This window comes from Hippocampus comes, unplaced genomic scaffold (genome assembly GCF_001891065.2).
Source record: "Hippocampus comes isolate QL1 unplaced genomic scaffold, H_comes_QL1_v1.1 scaffold298, whole genome shotgun sequence".
NCBI lineage: Eukaryota > Metazoa > Chordata > Actinopteri > Syngnathiformes > Syngnathidae > Hippocampus > Hippocampus comes.
Genome location: NW_017805417.1, coordinates 87,863 through 103,247, shown reverse-complemented (window position 1 = coordinate 103,247; position 15,385 = coordinate 87,863). Strand labels below are relative to the sequence as shown.

General features: G+C 48.2%; 5 protein-coding genes across 9 annotated transcripts in view; 4 read left to right on the top strand and 1 right to left on the bottom strand.

Annotated features, from left to right (window-relative positions):
- The window catches only part of sycp3 (synaptonemal complex protein 3), a 4,301-nt gene extending 1,191 nt beyond the window's left edge, over positions 1 to 3,110 (top strand). The window contains exons 4-8 of the mRNA XM_019873941.1: positions 1,420 to 1,537; positions 1,655 to 1,754; positions 2,199 to 2,297; positions 2,695 to 2,799; positions 2,860 to 3,110. Of these exons, the coding sequence (XP_019729500.1) occupies positions 1,420 to 1,537; positions 1,655 to 1,754; positions 2,199 to 2,297; positions 2,695 to 2,799; positions 2,860 to 2,913 (476 nt within the window). The 3' untranslated portion in view covers positions 2,914 to 3,110. The remainder of the gene's footprint in view (positions 1 to 1,419; positions 1,538 to 1,654; positions 1,755 to 2,198; positions 2,298 to 2,694; positions 2,800 to 2,859) is intronic.
- Positions 3,111 to 3,675: 565 nt separating this feature from the next.
- Positions 3,676 to 7,904, top strand: LOC109518225 (uncharacterized). Its single transcript, XM_019873940.1, has 10 exons — positions 3,676 to 3,694; positions 4,298 to 4,420; positions 4,878 to 4,935; positions 5,050 to 5,386; positions 5,727 to 5,824; positions 5,895 to 5,945; positions 6,769 to 6,882; positions 6,957 to 7,069; positions 7,138 to 7,237; positions 7,786 to 7,904. The coding sequence occupies exons 2-10, from the start codon at positions 4,308 to 4,310 to the stop codon at positions 7,831 to 7,833; spliced, it is 1,032 nt and encodes a 343-aa protein (XP_019729499.1). The 5' UTR covers positions 3,676 to 3,694; positions 4,298 to 4,307; the 3' UTR covers positions 7,834 to 7,904.
- A 289-nt stretch (positions 7,905 to 8,193) lies between these two features.
- nedd1 (NEDD1 gamma-tubulin ring complex targeting factor) lies at positions 8,194 to 12,700 on the bottom strand. Of its 4 annotated transcripts, none has more exons than XM_019873935.1 (14): positions 12,485 to 12,700; positions 11,478 to 11,649; positions 11,236 to 11,330; positions 11,046 to 11,162; positions 10,843 to 10,983; positions 10,463 to 10,692; positions 10,081 to 10,282; positions 9,748 to 9,856; positions 9,500 to 9,682; positions 9,247 to 9,431; positions 8,994 to 9,159; positions 8,805 to 8,916; positions 8,633 to 8,699; positions 8,194 to 8,558 (listed from the first exon to the last, which is right to left on the bottom strand). In XM_019873935.1, the coding sequence occupies exons 2-14, from the start codon at positions 11,611 to 11,613 to the stop codon at positions 8,451 to 8,453; spliced, it is 1,851 nt and encodes a 616-aa protein (XP_019729494.1). In that variant the 5' UTR covers positions 11,614 to 11,649; positions 12,485 to 12,700; the 3' UTR covers positions 8,194 to 8,450. The 4 variants fall into 4 exon arrangements, with proteins under 4 accessions (XP_019729494.1, XP_019729497.1, XP_019729493.1 ...); XM_019873938.1 differs by having other exon boundaries at positions 9,500 to 9,676; positions 11,478 to 11,624; XM_019873934.1 differs by having other exon boundaries at positions 11,478 to 11,624; positions 12,485 to 12,699.
- A 320-nt stretch (positions 12,701 to 13,020) lies between these two features.
- On the top strand, positions 13,021 to 14,458 carry pclaf (PCNA clamp associated factor). Of its 2 annotated transcripts, none has more exons than XM_019873947.1 (4): positions 13,021 to 13,240; positions 13,789 to 13,878; positions 13,947 to 14,133; positions 14,386 to 14,458. In XM_019873947.1, the coding sequence occupies exons 1-4, from the start codon at positions 13,195 to 13,197 to the stop codon at positions 14,426 to 14,428; spliced, it is 366 nt and encodes a 121-aa protein (XP_019729506.1). In that variant the 5' UTR covers positions 13,021 to 13,194; the 3' UTR covers positions 14,429 to 14,458. The 2 variants fall into 2 exon arrangements, with proteins under 2 accessions (XP_019729506.1, XP_019729505.1); XM_019873946.1 differs by having other exon boundaries at positions 13,022 to 13,240; positions 13,947 to 14,137; positions 14,386 to 14,450.
- Positions 14,459 to 15,239: 781 nt separating this feature from the next.
- The window catches only part of fcsk (fucose kinase), a 6,988-nt gene continuing 6,842 nt past the window's right edge, over positions 15,240 to 15,385 (top strand). Inside the window, exon 1 of the mRNA XM_019873879.1 lies at positions 15,240 to 15,317. Coding sequence (XP_019729438.1) covers positions 15,240 to 15,317 — 78 coding nt within the window. The remainder of the gene's footprint in view (positions 15,318 to 15,385) is intronic.

Here is a 15,385-nt window from a genome sequence, read left to right as displayed (position 1 = left end):
AGAAGTAACAAGCAGCGAAAGCAAATATACTTTAATTTTTAAACTTGAACTGAGTAAAAACTCTTAGTATGTGATTGCACAGTATATTATAAGTAATATTCACTTCTTTGAGGCTGAGGCTGATACTCGGTGGTGTCTTAACTTTTCTACAAGTTCATCAATATTTGGGGTCAGCTCTGAGCTGAGCAAATCCTCAAAATTGAGTGAGGGTGTTCAGCAGTAAATCGACTTCTGTGTGATGTTTTGTTCAGCTTCATCAAAGAAAATAGTTGTTCACACACGTATGTGCTGCCAAACTTTCGACAACGTTTGAGCAGCCTGGATGCGCAGCGGGGCCACTGTGTCGGGGGGGAAAGGGGCAAACTGCGCAGCACGCACTGCCGTATCTTTGCAGAAACACTACAATTGTGTTTCTGCTAATGCTCACGTTTAAAAAGAGTTGCTTTTTTTCGGGGTAAACTTCGTCACAAACTTTAAGTATACCGTTTTTAATGAAATCCCCCTTCCCCCTCCATGTCCATGTTCTTGTTTTTGTTCGCGTGTTTCGTTTCATGATGTCGTCTCAGATTACACTATTTCAATCGCGCCACACTTTCTCCGCACAGAAGACACACAGGTTTTCCAGCTACGTCCATGAACATGTACTTCGACTCCCACCTTGTTTGAAACCCCCGGTTCTCAGTGTCCACCTTCCGTTTTGCCATTTTTGATGGGTATCTGAAAGCTAATGTCACTGTTATGGGAACGACTGCTAGACTAATAAATATTTAAATAAAGCGGCCGACTGCTTGGCGCGTCACCGTTGCATTGTGGGAAATGTAGTCTTGGTGCGTGTAAAAGATCTGCGGGCTCTCGGCTTGCTGCGGTCCGCGGGCCGGTTCTAATAATAAATCAATATCATCCCAGGGGCCACTGAAAACATTCTCGCGGGCCGGATTTGGCCCGCGGGCCGGCACTTTGACACATGTGTACTAAAGAAATACACAAGAATTTACAACAACCAAATAAGTCTATTAAAACAAATTAAAATCTTTTAAGGGTACCTACCCATATCCATTCAAGGTTTGCAATGTTCCATTCATTCATTCATTCAAAACATGTACACCGATGGAAGAAATGTGTTGCAGTACTTTGAGATTACATGGAAAAGCAAAATAAATAAAAAGTAACCTATCAATATTACACTTTTATGGTAAAAAGTCATCTTAGAGCATATAGTGAATGGCCTTCGTACATTGTGGTTTTCAACAGAAAACAAATTATATGCTGCAATAGTTTTATATTTCATCTACAATATATGTTTTTATATTGCACAGCTCAACAAGGTGTGTGTGTGTGTGTGTGTGTGTGTGTGTGTGTGTGTGTGTGTGCGTGTGCGTGCGTGCGTGCGTGCGTGTGCGTACGCGTGCGCCCGCACAGCTGACATCAACAAGGTGATGCTCACCAAGCGCAAGCGTCTGGAAAGTCTGACCAAGACTTACATGAACGGAGGTCAGCAGAAAATGGAGCAACTGTGGAACGACTACCACAAGCAGAGGTATGATGACATGCCCGCCTGCCCGCTTGCGTCCGTGCGAATGATGTCATGTCTTCCCCGACATGCAACTCGTGTTCTGCTTCGGTCCTTATGTCTTGCTGGTGTGTATCTGCGCAGGCAGAAGATGACTCAGGAATGTTCTCAGCAGTTGTCGTCAGTTCTGCAGCAGTGGCAGCTTGAGGTTCAGCAAGTGGAGGAGCAGGAGGAAAAGCTCAATGTGCGCGCGCACACGTGAAACACAACTCACGCTGAGCAATTTATACTGTGCATTTGATCAGTTAACTATTTGCCATGCTTGTTTTTTTTTTTTTAAATACTCTTCTTTTGCAACATCTGTACATGAAAGGGTGGAGTCCCTTCAGGGGATATGGAAGTAAACAAATTAAAAAACAAAATCTATCGCGATAGACACGACATTGATATCAATAGAAAATGCCATTGCTATAATGTTTGAGAGAGAAAAAAAATAAGGGAAACAAACTCCGGCCCCGGCTTTGTGCGTGTTCTAGGCAGCACGCAGCCGACTCCAAACACGAAAATTTGCTCAAGCAGCCAAACCAATAAAAAAGAATTGCACCTGCCGCTTTGTCACATGAGGCTTGAAGCCTTTTAAGCAAGCTCTAACGGTCTTTGGTGTGTTTGTGTGTGCGCGTGCGTTCAGAATCTGATGCGCCAGCAGCAGAAGGTGATCCAGCAGAGCAAAGTTCTTCAGAAGCAGAAAGTGGAGACCTTGCAAGAGCTCTTCAAGCACTTTGTCAAGGTCAAAAACAACAGCAATCACTTTTCCTGTTTGGATTTCGCGCTCTTATTTTGGAATTTGGGAATTTGGACACACACCTGTCTTCCTTCAACAAGCATGTCTTTTTTTTTTTTTAACCTCAGGTGGCCTTGTTGGGTTTGACTTCCCTTTTCAGCTTATTTGTGGACATGTTTAGGTCACAGACAGACGAAGCCTGGCAATTTCAAGATTTTTGTTGAATGCTTTTCCTGCAGTTCGCATTGGTCCCGCTCATTCCGTTCTCCGGCGATTCGATCGCCTACCCACCCTCGGGAACTTTCACCATTTGCATCAACATATCTGAAATAGTTCAAAACAAGGAAGTGAGTTCGACTCAAATGGTTAAGGGGAGTCTTCTTGTGGCATTTGGTGTGCGCAGAACATGGAGGAGATGGAGAAGAGCCAAGAGGACATCCTTCATCGGGCGCAGCAGGAGCTGAGGAAGGAGATGGCCACCATGCAGAAGAAGATCCTCATGGACACTGTGAGTCGAGTCGAGTTCACGCGCTGACATGAAATCATCTTGCGCTTTGTCCTTTGGCAGCAACAACAGGAAATGGCATCCGTGCGCAAGTCCCTGCAGAGCATGCTCTTCTAGACTCCTCTCAGCTCATCTTGTTGACCTTACCGACGTCAACTTTTCTTCTTCTCCAGCATGCGTGTTCATCTTCTGTTCAGTGTTGGAAAAGATAACGTGAAGCACTTCGGGGTGGTTTTCTGTCCGCTCGAGCCACCTGTCGGGGGCACTGTTTTGTTCCCAGTGTTCGGACACAATGTGAAGGTTTAATTCTGTTTGGAGGAATAAAAACAATTAAAACCTCAACCTACTTTCGGGGGTACATTTTTACTGCAAAACATCATTGATAACTCTTGAACAAAACTGACAAGTCGCAAAAAAAATGTTAAGGCACATGCAGACATTTAAACTTTTGGACGATTAAATCTTCAACTTTGGGAACGTGGAAAACCCCACGCAAACACATGAAGAACATCACACAAGAAGTCAGAAGCCGAGGATGGAACTAAAACCTCGGAACTGTGACGTACATGGTAAAGACCGCACTGTTCTCTATTTATTCAGTTGAAGCGGAATAAACAGCACCAGACAATTCACATTTTTTAATGAAATACTACACAATCCCGCCGCTGATGGTGTAGTGGTACACTCGCCTGACCTGTGTACGGTAGCTTGGGTGCGGTTCCCATCCACTGGATGTGGGTGGGAATGGTTGTTTATCTTTAAATACGCCCTGCGACTGAGTCGCGACCAGTTCATGGTGTAGTCCGCCTTCAGCCCGAAGTCAGCTGGGATCGGCTCCTGCTACCCTGTTTAGGAAAAGCGGTGTTAGAAATGATTGAATGGATGGTATTATACAAATGTAAATATGTTACGTAGTCATCTTTCGAGGTTTGAATGTTGGCGCCTAGGTAAACGGAACGTCTATTTTCTGTCGTGTGTTCATTCACCAACGAGCACATTTTGCTGTTCCACATGTTCAAACTCTAACGCGTTGATTTGGGGATCTTCTGGTGTTTATTATTAACCGTAAATTATTCGTTTGTGTTTAGTCTACGAAAGGACAACCGGGGGGTATGAGGAGGACACTTTTTAAAATATTTTAACGTTTTGGTCATTGGTTTGTGGGCACCGGAAGTCGTCATCCACTTCCTGCCTAAAACTGCGGTAAACTGTTTTTTTCCCGTTACACACAAAACACGAAAATAATTAATTTGCTGAATTCATTATTTTGATCCGTGTAAAAAAAAATGTGCATATCCTATTTCTTCTAACTTTTGGTGTTGATTTGGACCGTTCATTACAATGCACTATTTTTGTCTCCTCCCGATGCTAACGATGCTAGCCGTTAGTGTTTATTGAATGAATGGATCGTTTTGGGGTATAACAACGTCGTCACACTTGAGGAAATGTTGATGTCTAAACGTAACAATGTCACCGAGTGTTGTTGCTGTTTGTGTTTTAGTGGATGGGGAATGTTGAGAATGGAGTCTTCCCTCACGGCCGACTGGAGCGGTGCTGAAGACGACCAACTGGACCGAGCTTTCCTCGTGGACGAATTGTCGCTCGTCGTCCCAGAGACTCCCAGGTAGGAACCGCCGTGATCCAACCGAACCGGACATGACACAGAGGTCCTCGCTTAACAATCGCTTTACGACCAAGGACAGCTCCAGGAGTTTTTCTCTCTCGGGGCTAAAAGGGGCTTGTCTGATACTTCAGATGACTGAGAAAATAATTTACACGTATGTTTTAGAATATCAAATTAAACGATGGAGGAACTTACACAGATTTCCGACGGGGCAAAAGGCCCCCTAACCTCTGTGTAGCGCCATCCCTGTTTACGACGGAGTTCTGGACACGAGAGAACATGCCCTTGTATAACAAGTCATAATGAGACTATAGATTTGTATGAACATGATAAGCAAACTGCAAAATACACAAGTGAGTCACTCGAAGTGACACTATTCTTTTTGGGAAAACGGAGGAGCTTTACTTATGTGATTGTTGTTGTTGTTTCTTTTTGTTTGAATGTTGTTTTGTGTCAGCCCGCAGCTCACCAAGGTCAGGCGATGGACACGTATTGCAGAGGACCCGTCCAGCCCGGTGAGTCCAAAACTTTCTTTTTGCTCCATCTAGTCGTTATGGTGACATTTAATTGAACACGGTGGTCTCAACGGAATCTCCTTGCTCCTCGACATCTGTTGTGCGCGTCCACAGGTGATGACACGTCGTTCAGCGGCTCGAGCGAAACGTTCCCACGCCGCCGTCGGTGCGTCCGGACCGCCTAAGCGCAGGAAGCTAGCGACGGCGCGGGAGGAACGCGGCCTGATGGCCGTGTCTGCCACAGGACTGTCTCCCGTCCACGGCTGGCTGGATGCTTCCCCTGCTTTGTCCTCGTATTCGTCATCCTCGTCGTCATCCTTATCCTCCCCCGTGACGATGACCTCGGAAGTGGTGGCGAAGCCGGCGGTCGGTTCGCCGTCCGACTCGTTGTCCTTCCTGACGGCGGAGGAGAGGAGGTGGCTGAGCGGCGAGCAGCACGCTGCCTCAACAGGTAAAGGAGAGCCATCCCCATGGCGACAATTCATTACCTGAATCTTTATTTGCAATGTGTTCTGTCCTCGCCAAAATTATTCATTCGGGCCACAACGAGCCAATACTTCTAAATAACAATCGTTTTGTTGATCGCTCCCCCCGCCCCCCTCATTAACCAAAGAATCCTTTCCTTGATACCAACATGTGACAAGATGTCCTGAGGACAAATGTAGCGAATAGGTGAATTTTCAGTGAATAGCAGAGGATAGGGTTTGTTTTGCAAGCCAGTAAGAGGAGGTCAAAGTTGACTGATGATCAAGGTGGCTACAGGATGTGTGTGTGTGTGTGTGCGCACGCAGCAGCAGTGCAGGATGTTGTCATCGACGATGACGACGGCGACTTGTCGGTTCGCGCGGTGCAGATGGAGGAAGACGAAGCTTTTGCGCGAAGCCTGCAGGTGGGCGCGGCCATTTCTTCCGGGACCTTGAGATGTCACCACCAGCTCGCTAACCACTTCCTGTTTACAGGCTCACTTTGACCAAGAGGAGGCGGAGTCACATCACCGACATCATCACAGGGTAAGCGCTGTTGTGGTGACATCATCATTTTCGCGGCGGCATAGCCGAGTAGTCGACAAGGTTGATGCTTCAGCCGGCGAACGTCGCCGTGACGACGATGATGACATCGTTGTCCTTTTTTTCGACCTTGAATCCCCGGTTGATTTGCAACTCAGCTGACTCGCACATGAAATCTGTTTTCCCCATGGAAATGAATTCTTTGCGTCGGCGTCTGAAATGTTCCGACGACATTGAAAGACGACGCATGGAAGGATGACGAAGGCCTTCTTGTTCCCTCCCCCCAAAAAGTCTGTTTGTCTTTGGGCTCCGATAGGACGCCACCGTGAAAGGCTGATAAGTTCTCCCTTTCTGGTGACGGGAAACACCGTCAACTGGGGACTTGCGCCACGAGATGGCGCCGTGACGCGATACCGTCCTTCCCCAGACCAGGACAAGCTCATCTTGGTTATCGTGCGGTCACCGCGGCCATTGGCGAAGTTACCGAGTAAAATGCATCTGGCACGGTTGTCTCTATAAAGCGCTAGCCTAGATAGATACAATCCATCTTTATTTACCAGTCGATAGCGCCTTCACAACAGTTGTAGCTGTAACAAAGATCTTAACAGAACATGCAACATAAAATTACAACAGAACACATAACATAAAACATTGACTATAATTCAAGAAACCAAGTTGCATTGAATCATTTTTGGGCCATGAATGTGAAATGTGATCTTTTCCCCAGCTGTCAAGGCACACTAATTGACAGTCAACCGGGATAATCGATCAAATGGACCGAAAACGACTGGAACCGTCTTCTTTTTCCCTTTAACCGTCTCTGCAGCACGACGCGCTCCACCACGCTCACGCCGACCGCTCACCACGGCGAGGGATAGGTCGCCGCGGAAGACGCCAGCAGAGGACCGCGGATGACTTGTCCGACGACGACGACTACGAGGTGAGCACATCGGACAATGTCGGCGTGGCAGATTTCCCGGTTGCGTTTATGTCGAGTGTGCGCGTCACCCGCAGGCGCTCCTGGCGCTGGAGGAACAGCAGGGGGCCGTCGTGTCCAAGAAGCTGCCACGCACCCAAGTCCTGCGCTTCCCCGTCAAGTGCTTCCGGCCGGGCGCTGGCAACGCGCGGTGAGTGCTGCGGCCTTCGCCTCCAGCCGGCCGTCTGCGCCTTACTCACGTGCGCTTTGCCCCGCCAGATGTCAGATCTGCTTCGGCGACTACGACGATGGCGATCAACTGAGGATGTTGCCATGTTTCCACGACTACCACGTGGCCTGTATCGACCGCTGGTTGCGGGTGAGTTTTTATCCTTTATTTCTTTATTTTTGCGAGGTGCTTCAGCCTTGTTGTGCAATGTCGCCACAATAAATCAATCAACAACTATTTGGCCATTTCTTGGTGTCTTTTCAAAGACATTTGTAAAGATGCGCTTTGACAATCAGACACTTTGGCAGATATTCCGGTGGATGTAACGGACCAAGCCAGACTTATCTCCAAAATTTGTTTGTGCATTTCTTGTCCTGATTGATTTAAAGTATTCTGGAGAGGCCACCCGATACCTTTTGCAATCGATCGTGGTTGGACTTTGGTAATGTTTGCCCAATTTCTTCCAGAGTGAAAAAACGGATTTATTTCTCTGATGCGGGAAAAATAACGTTTGTTTCAAGTGTACCTGTGTTGTTAAGGAAAATTCAATCAAAGAAGCGGAGAAAAAATATTGAATGTCATTGTCATGTTTTTCTACATGCAGAGGGGAAAAAAAATCCAACCAGTCATCGTTCCAATGGATTATCGGTATTCATATGATTGCCATCGGTGACTTTGCTGTTGTTTGTCGTTGTCAGGATAACACCACCTGCCCCATATGCAGAGTCGACCTGGCCGACCTCTGACCTCTTGTACATTGCATGCATGTGTTGTTCTCATCTTTCTTAATAAAAACTCGAATTTTGTTGACCTTAAATAGGCCCCGCCTCCTTTCAAGCCACCAACCAAAGTCCAAAAATTGGGCCATTTGACTTGTTATAAAGTCTTTCAAATATTCAAATGCCACATGACTTCTGACTAATTTATCGTGGTCCGATTAACACTTTGCCTGATCACTGGGCAGTGTGAGCATATTTTTTTCAAACGAGGCTGCCGCAGGTTTGTAGTCGCTGCCGTTCTAAATTAAAGATGCCATCTTTTTTTTGGGGTGGGGGGGGGGCAATAAAATAATCAGACTTATACATAAACTATCTAAATTATGTTGAATTTTTAAAATTAGCAATAGCTTTAAGAGACATGTATTCATCTTGCTTGTGATGAGTCCGGTGATTTCACATCCTTTTTTTTTTTTTTTTTTAAATTTGAAAGCCTCCTTGCGATCTCTGCATTTTTTGTTGTTGCTGCTAATCTCGGAATCAAGTGCCAACTTTTGCCCATCCTGCGTTGCTCGTGTTTGTGCAAGCTCCACTCGACGCGCTGATCACATGGCAACTTTTAATGAGCATAAATGTAAATTGTGTCTTCAGTAGTTGGTCTTGAGGCGAAGGTTTTCCTCCTTGAGCCGCTGGTTCTCCTGCAGCAGCGCCTCGTTGGCCGAGTGCTGCGCAGACATCAGCGCCTGGAACTCGTTCTGCGAGACACGCACACGCATGTGACTCACCCCCGCCGGTGTCATCGTCCTCAATGATGGCAGCGCTTGCTCACCTGCTGGATACAAAACTGGCGAATCATCTCCACCTGAAGGTTGATAATGTCCCGGTGGCACGCGTCTCTGCGGACACGCACAGTAAGTCGGGTGACGCCCATGCGCACAGACACGGCGAGTCACTGGATGTGACGCATGCAGAGAGGCGGGAAGCCAAGATATTTGGCTGACCTGAGCTCATCCAATGATTGGTGGATGATGCTGGTGATGGCGTTCATGAGGACACCGCTGAAGGGAGCCGGCGCACCACCGGCCGCCTCAGTCACAGCCGGCGCCGCTGCGTCTGAACGCGACAGAAGAGTGGGTGCCCGATGACAAGCCCCGCCCACTGCCATCCATCCATCCGATAAGGTGCCGTACCTGCGGCAGGTGAGTCGTAGTCGAGCTGAGCTTGAACGCCGCTGGCTCTCACTCGAAGCTCTGGAGTGAAGGGCGGAACCAAGTGGCTACAATTGGCGGGCCGGGATGAGCTGGTCAGAGTCTGACCCTCCCCCTCCAGGCTGGGGGAGAAGTCGCTCATCTCCACCTGTTAAACATCACCATATTCACAACTTCCGGTTCACAATTTGAAATGCTGTGTGGTCCGGCTCACGACCACGTCAGCGTCACCGACTTGGGTTGACTCCTCCTCCTTGATGGTGGGCGTCTGGTAGGCGGAGGTCGGACGTAAGAGTCGCCCTGCTGACGGCTTCCTTGGGGCGACGTCGGCGGTCTGACCTTCTCTGAGTGGCGAGAACATCTCCAGGCTGCCGCGGCCACAGATCTGAGGAAGCCCCGCCTCCTTGCTCAACGCGGTTGCTTTGGAACGGACAACACTGTTAGCTTCTGCGCTATCAGGCGATGAGCGTCAAGACGTCGCCACACACCTTGAGCCGCTCCGAACGTTTCGCCGGCGCTCGTCGGCGGCTGCGTGTTGTCACCTTGTCGGAGTGGCGAAAACATGTCGAGGCTGTTTCGTCCGACGCTGCTGAACTTCTCCGCGACGGCAAATTGCTCTGCCCCTTGCTGTCCGCCCGCATCTCGACTGGCCACCTGCGCTCCGACTCCACCTGCAGAAAACAACGCAAGCTGGAAGGAGCGCTTTACCTCCAGAAGATACGTGACAAGAATGTACCTGCATTTATGTGAGGGGAGGAGTTAAGGGCGGGGCTCAGCTGTCCGCTGCACAGTTTGGAGGCGGAGCTCTTGGTGCCAGACACCCTGGACGAAGACATTTTGCCCAACTGTCCAGGAACACAAAAGCTATGGTCACCATCACTGCTGCTGGAGGTATCGATTCATTTAGCCCAAGGGTCAACGACATGAAATTCGCGTGGTAGTATTTGAGAGTATTCAATTCATCCTTTCAGTCCTAAAGTCAACTATATAGTCCACGATGTAAAAATATTCTATTTAGTAGCTGGGGGGTTGGGAGTGTGTGACAGAGTGAGTGAGCGAGCGGCGCCACCTTGTGTCTGGCGGTGGCGCATTGAAAGCGCAGACAGGTGACGGAGGTGGCGTGCGCCGGCGTCACCCTGGTGGGGGCGCTGCTGTTCCTCAAGTCGTAGCGCAAGATGTCGCCCTGGGTGGAACCCACCAGCACGCCTGAGCCATCGGGAGTGAAGGCCACCGACGTCAGTGGGCTCTCCGCACGGATCGAACGCACAATGCTGACAAAATGCACGCATACACACACACACACACACGTGCTAAATGCTAACATCTGTATCGAATGGCGGTCAGACAGCTCATCGGGCATGGTCATTTGCAAAAGGCCATGTGATACGAGCGCTGCTGCTCGTGCGATACGAGCACTCGTGCTCACACGCGAGGCTCGCGGCGAGGCTCACATCTTGCTGGCCGTGTCGTAGCAGACGATCTTCTTGTCCAGGCCAACGCTGACCACCAGCAGCTCGCTGGCGGGCGAGAAGGCCACGGCCGAGCCGGGCGCTTTGTGGGCGGTCCGGAAGGCGTGGAGCTCCTTCTGCGTGTTGGCATCCCACAGCGTCAGCCAGCCGCCATCCGACACGCTCCCCAGCAGAGAGCGCTTCAGGCACGACAGGCCCAAGTCGCGCACCGGCTAAGGCGAAACGAGGCGACGGGGAGACAGCAGGCAGGAGGAGGAGTGAGGAAAGGAGACAAAACAAGGAGAAAGGAAGAATATGAGGATGGAAAAATAAAAAAATCGAAGAAAATTTGCTGACGGTAGAGAGGAAGAAGCGCGCGCCACCTGCTGGCTTCCGTATCCGAAGGGTTTGCTGGACGTGTTGGTGGTGAGACTGTAGAGGACGAGATGGCCATCGGCAGCTCCGGACGCCAGCAGGCTGTCGTTGGCGTTGAAGGACACGCACGTGACCTCGTCGCCGTGATCCTGGGCGCACGACGGCATGTTAGACCACAAAGATCGAGACGAGGATGGCGGCGGTGTCCCACCTTGAGCGAGCGCAGCAGCTTGGACGTCTTCAAGTCCCAAATGTGGACGCAGCGGTCCAGACCTCCGCTGGCCACGAACTGGGAGGACGAGCTGAGGCTGACGCGTGTTTGTCCTTTCTGGAAGGGACAAGGTGTCAGCGAGCGTGGCGGACAACGGTGGCGAAAAGGATGACGACGGGTGTCCGCTCACCCCCTGGGCGAGCTCCAGCAGAGGAATGTCAGGAGACTTCAGACTGGACACGACAACTTTGTCCCCGCTGCTGCTGGCGCTCACCACATGCTGATCTGCCAACAGCGTCAAGGAGCAAACGCGGCAACGCTTTCAGCGCAATTCGGGAGGTAGGCTAAGCTCCTCACTGAAAACATTCCGATGTCTAAGCGATCCCCGTTTTCAAGAGGCGGGAGGCGGATGCCGATTGCAGCCGAGGATACTGTTTGCCATCCAGCAGGCCTGCGCCACTGGGTGGCTGCCGCTGTGCGGGTTGAACTGCTCCAGCAGCGTCATGGAATCCGCATCCCAGATCTTCACCGTGTCTCCTGTGGACATCAGACGGGTGACGTCGTCCATGGCCGCCACGCCTGCGCACGCAGCAAGAACGAACACCTTTTTATTAGATTGCTGTTATGAGTAAGAGCGAAGTCAGTCATGTTGATCATCAACAGTCTGCATTCACAACAATACGTCGATCCAACCTTCACTAACAATCTTTCAAGTGGAATCTAACACAATGAAAATATGTCAGCATGATACATTATGGGTGTCCGATTCATTTTCGTCAGGGGTGACACCATTGTCCCGCTTTCCCTCTAGGGACGTCAAGACAGAGACAAACTCATAAACGGGTTTTGTCCCTGCAGTTGATTTGGTCTGCTGACATTTAAGTCTACAAGTATTGTCTCACTTCTATTAAGGGATTTGGTGAAGAAAATACGTTTAATGTGTTGCAAGCGAAAAAAAAGTAAACAGATTCTAGATGAAAATGAGAAGAGCAAAGCAATTTGGCAAGAACCAAGTAGAAACAATGTCCAGTTTTGAATTATCTTCAGTTGTACACATGAAATGATGGACCAGACGTAATCTGAGGTTGGCATTGGTGCCAAACATCATCCGTGGCAAATTTGACAACTTGCTGTATGAAAAGTTAGATTTCTTTCAGAAACTTGTACCACTTCTCTGACTTTGGAAATATGAGAAAGCTTCCCCCGGTGCAAGGCGCAAACATGAAACGGTCCTTCTCGGACCACCTCAAACGTGAGCAAATGTGCAAAAGTAACCGGCGAGCGGCGGCTAAGCTAACAGGCGAAGGGGTAACTTTGGAAACAGCTAACGAGCGACCTTACAAGTTTTTCGCAGCGCATGCAAGGGTCTTCAACTACACACAGGTGACACCAACTCGGGGAAAAGTGACCCGCAAAGAGCCAAAATGTGTTGGACAAACCTTTATTTCTTCGTCTGCTTTTTTTTCTTTTTGGCCAAACTTCTGACGTGAAACGATTGAAGACCAAGCAGCTGCCGCCACTACGGAGGCCGTCGAGGGACAAGCATGGCGTCACCTAAACAAACCAGTCGAGTCATGAGTTTTCAATCGGTCAAACCTTAAAATACACTTTCACATTGTACTCACACACTCGAAACAAGCGACTACGATTATATTAAAGAGCGAGAGAGATCCTTTGAGATAAGATACTGGATGGTGGTATCCTGTTATGATTAATACTAATAATAAAGCATCTTTGGAATTAATGAAACATCTGTCTGAAACAATCTACGTAAATGATATACTTCCTGTTGCGTCTCGGAGAGAAACAAAGCTCACCGATACCAAGTTTTATTGGACAAATAGCTCATATATTTAATTGATTTTCTGAATAATTGTGCAAACCAGTTCGAAAACTTCACCTTTGAATATGGAGCCTTTCTCGGCAATGACACCGTTTCATCATTAGAGGGCGGTATAGAGCAAAGCCGCCATACATCGACGAAGAAGAACTCTCCCGCTCCATTCGATTATGGTCTTGAATCAAGGCGGGAATTCAAGCGGGTCGCCAGTCGACAGCCTGTGCACTTTTTCAGTCTTTTTTCGTCCTTCTGTTGTAACAACATTCACTTCCTGACTTTCTGTCCTCCTCAACTCTGACCGCAGACAAAATGGTGCGGACCAAAGCGGACAGTGTCCCCGGATCTTACAGGAAAGGTACGCCGTCCTCACATACTAAGTCTCATATTAGTTCGCTGACCCTTTCCGAGTTGCCTCCTAACAAACCCAACGTGACTTGGGTCAGCCTTTCCGTTGGATCAAGTGTTGACGTTAAAACTTATTCGGACGAGGATTCGACTTGTCCTCAAGTCACCTCAAGGTCCACAGCAAGTCAGCCTCCCGCCAAAACGTAGTTTTCAATTTATTCGGAGACAAATGTTTGAAAGATTACGGGTACGTTTACGCACATTGGATGCCCTCTCGTGAGCATTGTATTTTCTTTATCAAGAGTTTTTCACGAATTCGGGACCCGGTGCCAATATTCGTTGAAACGGACAGAACATGTTGGGTTTTCGGCATGATTTATGATTCTCTTGCTCTTTGATACAAACAAAAAAGTGCGCCCTAGAGCTCGGCTACGTCGAAGACATTTGGCATCTGTTGAACAATTCGCCACTTGAAATAACAACGAAGGAACGCACATCGTGTGATGAAGTCAAGGCCATTTTGTGTGTTGACATTCAATCTGATAATTTTTCTTGCAGCTGTTGCAGCTTCTGCACCCAGGAAGTCTCTGGGCTCCAGTGTGGCCAACACCGCCGCCTCTTCCTCATCCCCTCAGTCGTCAACTCCTGGTCAGACACCCACACTCTTATTTAAAGTGCACAAGCCGGATGCTGAGTTTTTTTTCCCCCCCACACAGCAAAGAACAAGTATGCCGGAGGGAACCCTGTGTGCGTTCGGCCCACCCCCACCTGGCAGAAGGGCATCGGGGACTTCTTCGGGGGTCCAGGAACAAAGCCGGAGAAAGAGAACCAGAAGCCCCACGAAGAGGAGGAGGATGACAACGAAGAGGCTGGAGGCAGTGGTGTATCCAAGACCAGCAAGAAGTACGTGGGTTTGGGTCTAAGTTTTACTGCGTGGGGTTCTGCTCCACTACCACATCTTCTGCAGCGACTTTATTGTCGGTGGCTCTGTGGTCACTCCCATTTTTGAGCCATCAGATCTCTTTCATGAATAAGAATGCGACTTTAATGTTGTGAAGAGAGAGTCTTCTTCGGAGTGGTACTGAGTTTGTGCAGGGATGTTTTGCTAATGTTATTTTTATTATTATTATTTTTTTTTTTTGCATGTGCATGCAGGTCCCGGCCACTGCCAGCCGAGGAGGAGGAGGAAGATGAATGAAGATGTCTGAATTTTAAATGTAAATGTGTATATAAAATGTTGAATTGTCTAGTTCATGACTAGTATGGGCTTTTTTTTTGTTTCGGTTTCCACAGCTTCATCTCGTTTATACATTTTTGTCAATAAAAAAATGAGTTCTTTCAAATGGTCATCTGGTAATGTGAAAAGCTTGCCTGTTCTATTAAAAATTGATTCAAGATGTTCAGAAGTAAAAATAAAAATGAGTAAAATTAGTTTGCTCGTCAACGCCCACTTATAGAAAGAAAGTAAAGGGTTTTTAAAAATGCCATTTTAAATTTACTGAATGAAGGGGTTGGGGCTGAGCAATATATGTATGAACTATTTTCATAAATTGCTAATTTTTTAAGGACTGTTTTGAGCACCATGTTTGCTTCTTGGCATTTGACTAAAATTTGTCGCGTTTTCTCCAAAATGTTCAGTCTTTTTTGGTTTCCGCCCGGTAGAGACGTTCTGAAAACATATTTAACTGCCACTCATACCGCTACGGCAAAGCAAGTAGTCCAAAAAGTTACTTCCGAAAATGTCTAGATGATAACATTGAATCAAAGTCCGTTTAGCTTCACCTTTTACTCCGGAGAAGTAACTGCCGACTAAATATGATGTGTAGGCCGTATAGAAAACTAGATTACTAGTCATGTTTATTTTTAATTGGTCTGCTGCCAGCTAGCTAGCTGTCTTCCAAGTAGTTGAGCTGGTACCAAGTTCGCTGTTTTCCAAACTGCTGGTACCAAGATAAACATCATAAATCCGCAAGTTGTCGCTTCCATTGCGGGACCCGAGTAGGATTAAGATGTCCACCTTCAACTGGACCGTGGTGGTCCTCACCTGCCAGCACAAAGACAGCGTCTACGCGTTCCACCGAGGTTCAGTACGCCCGGCCGCTTGCTGCCCCCAGTTTGCTTTTTTTTTTTTTTTTTTTTATTTACAATGCCTCAA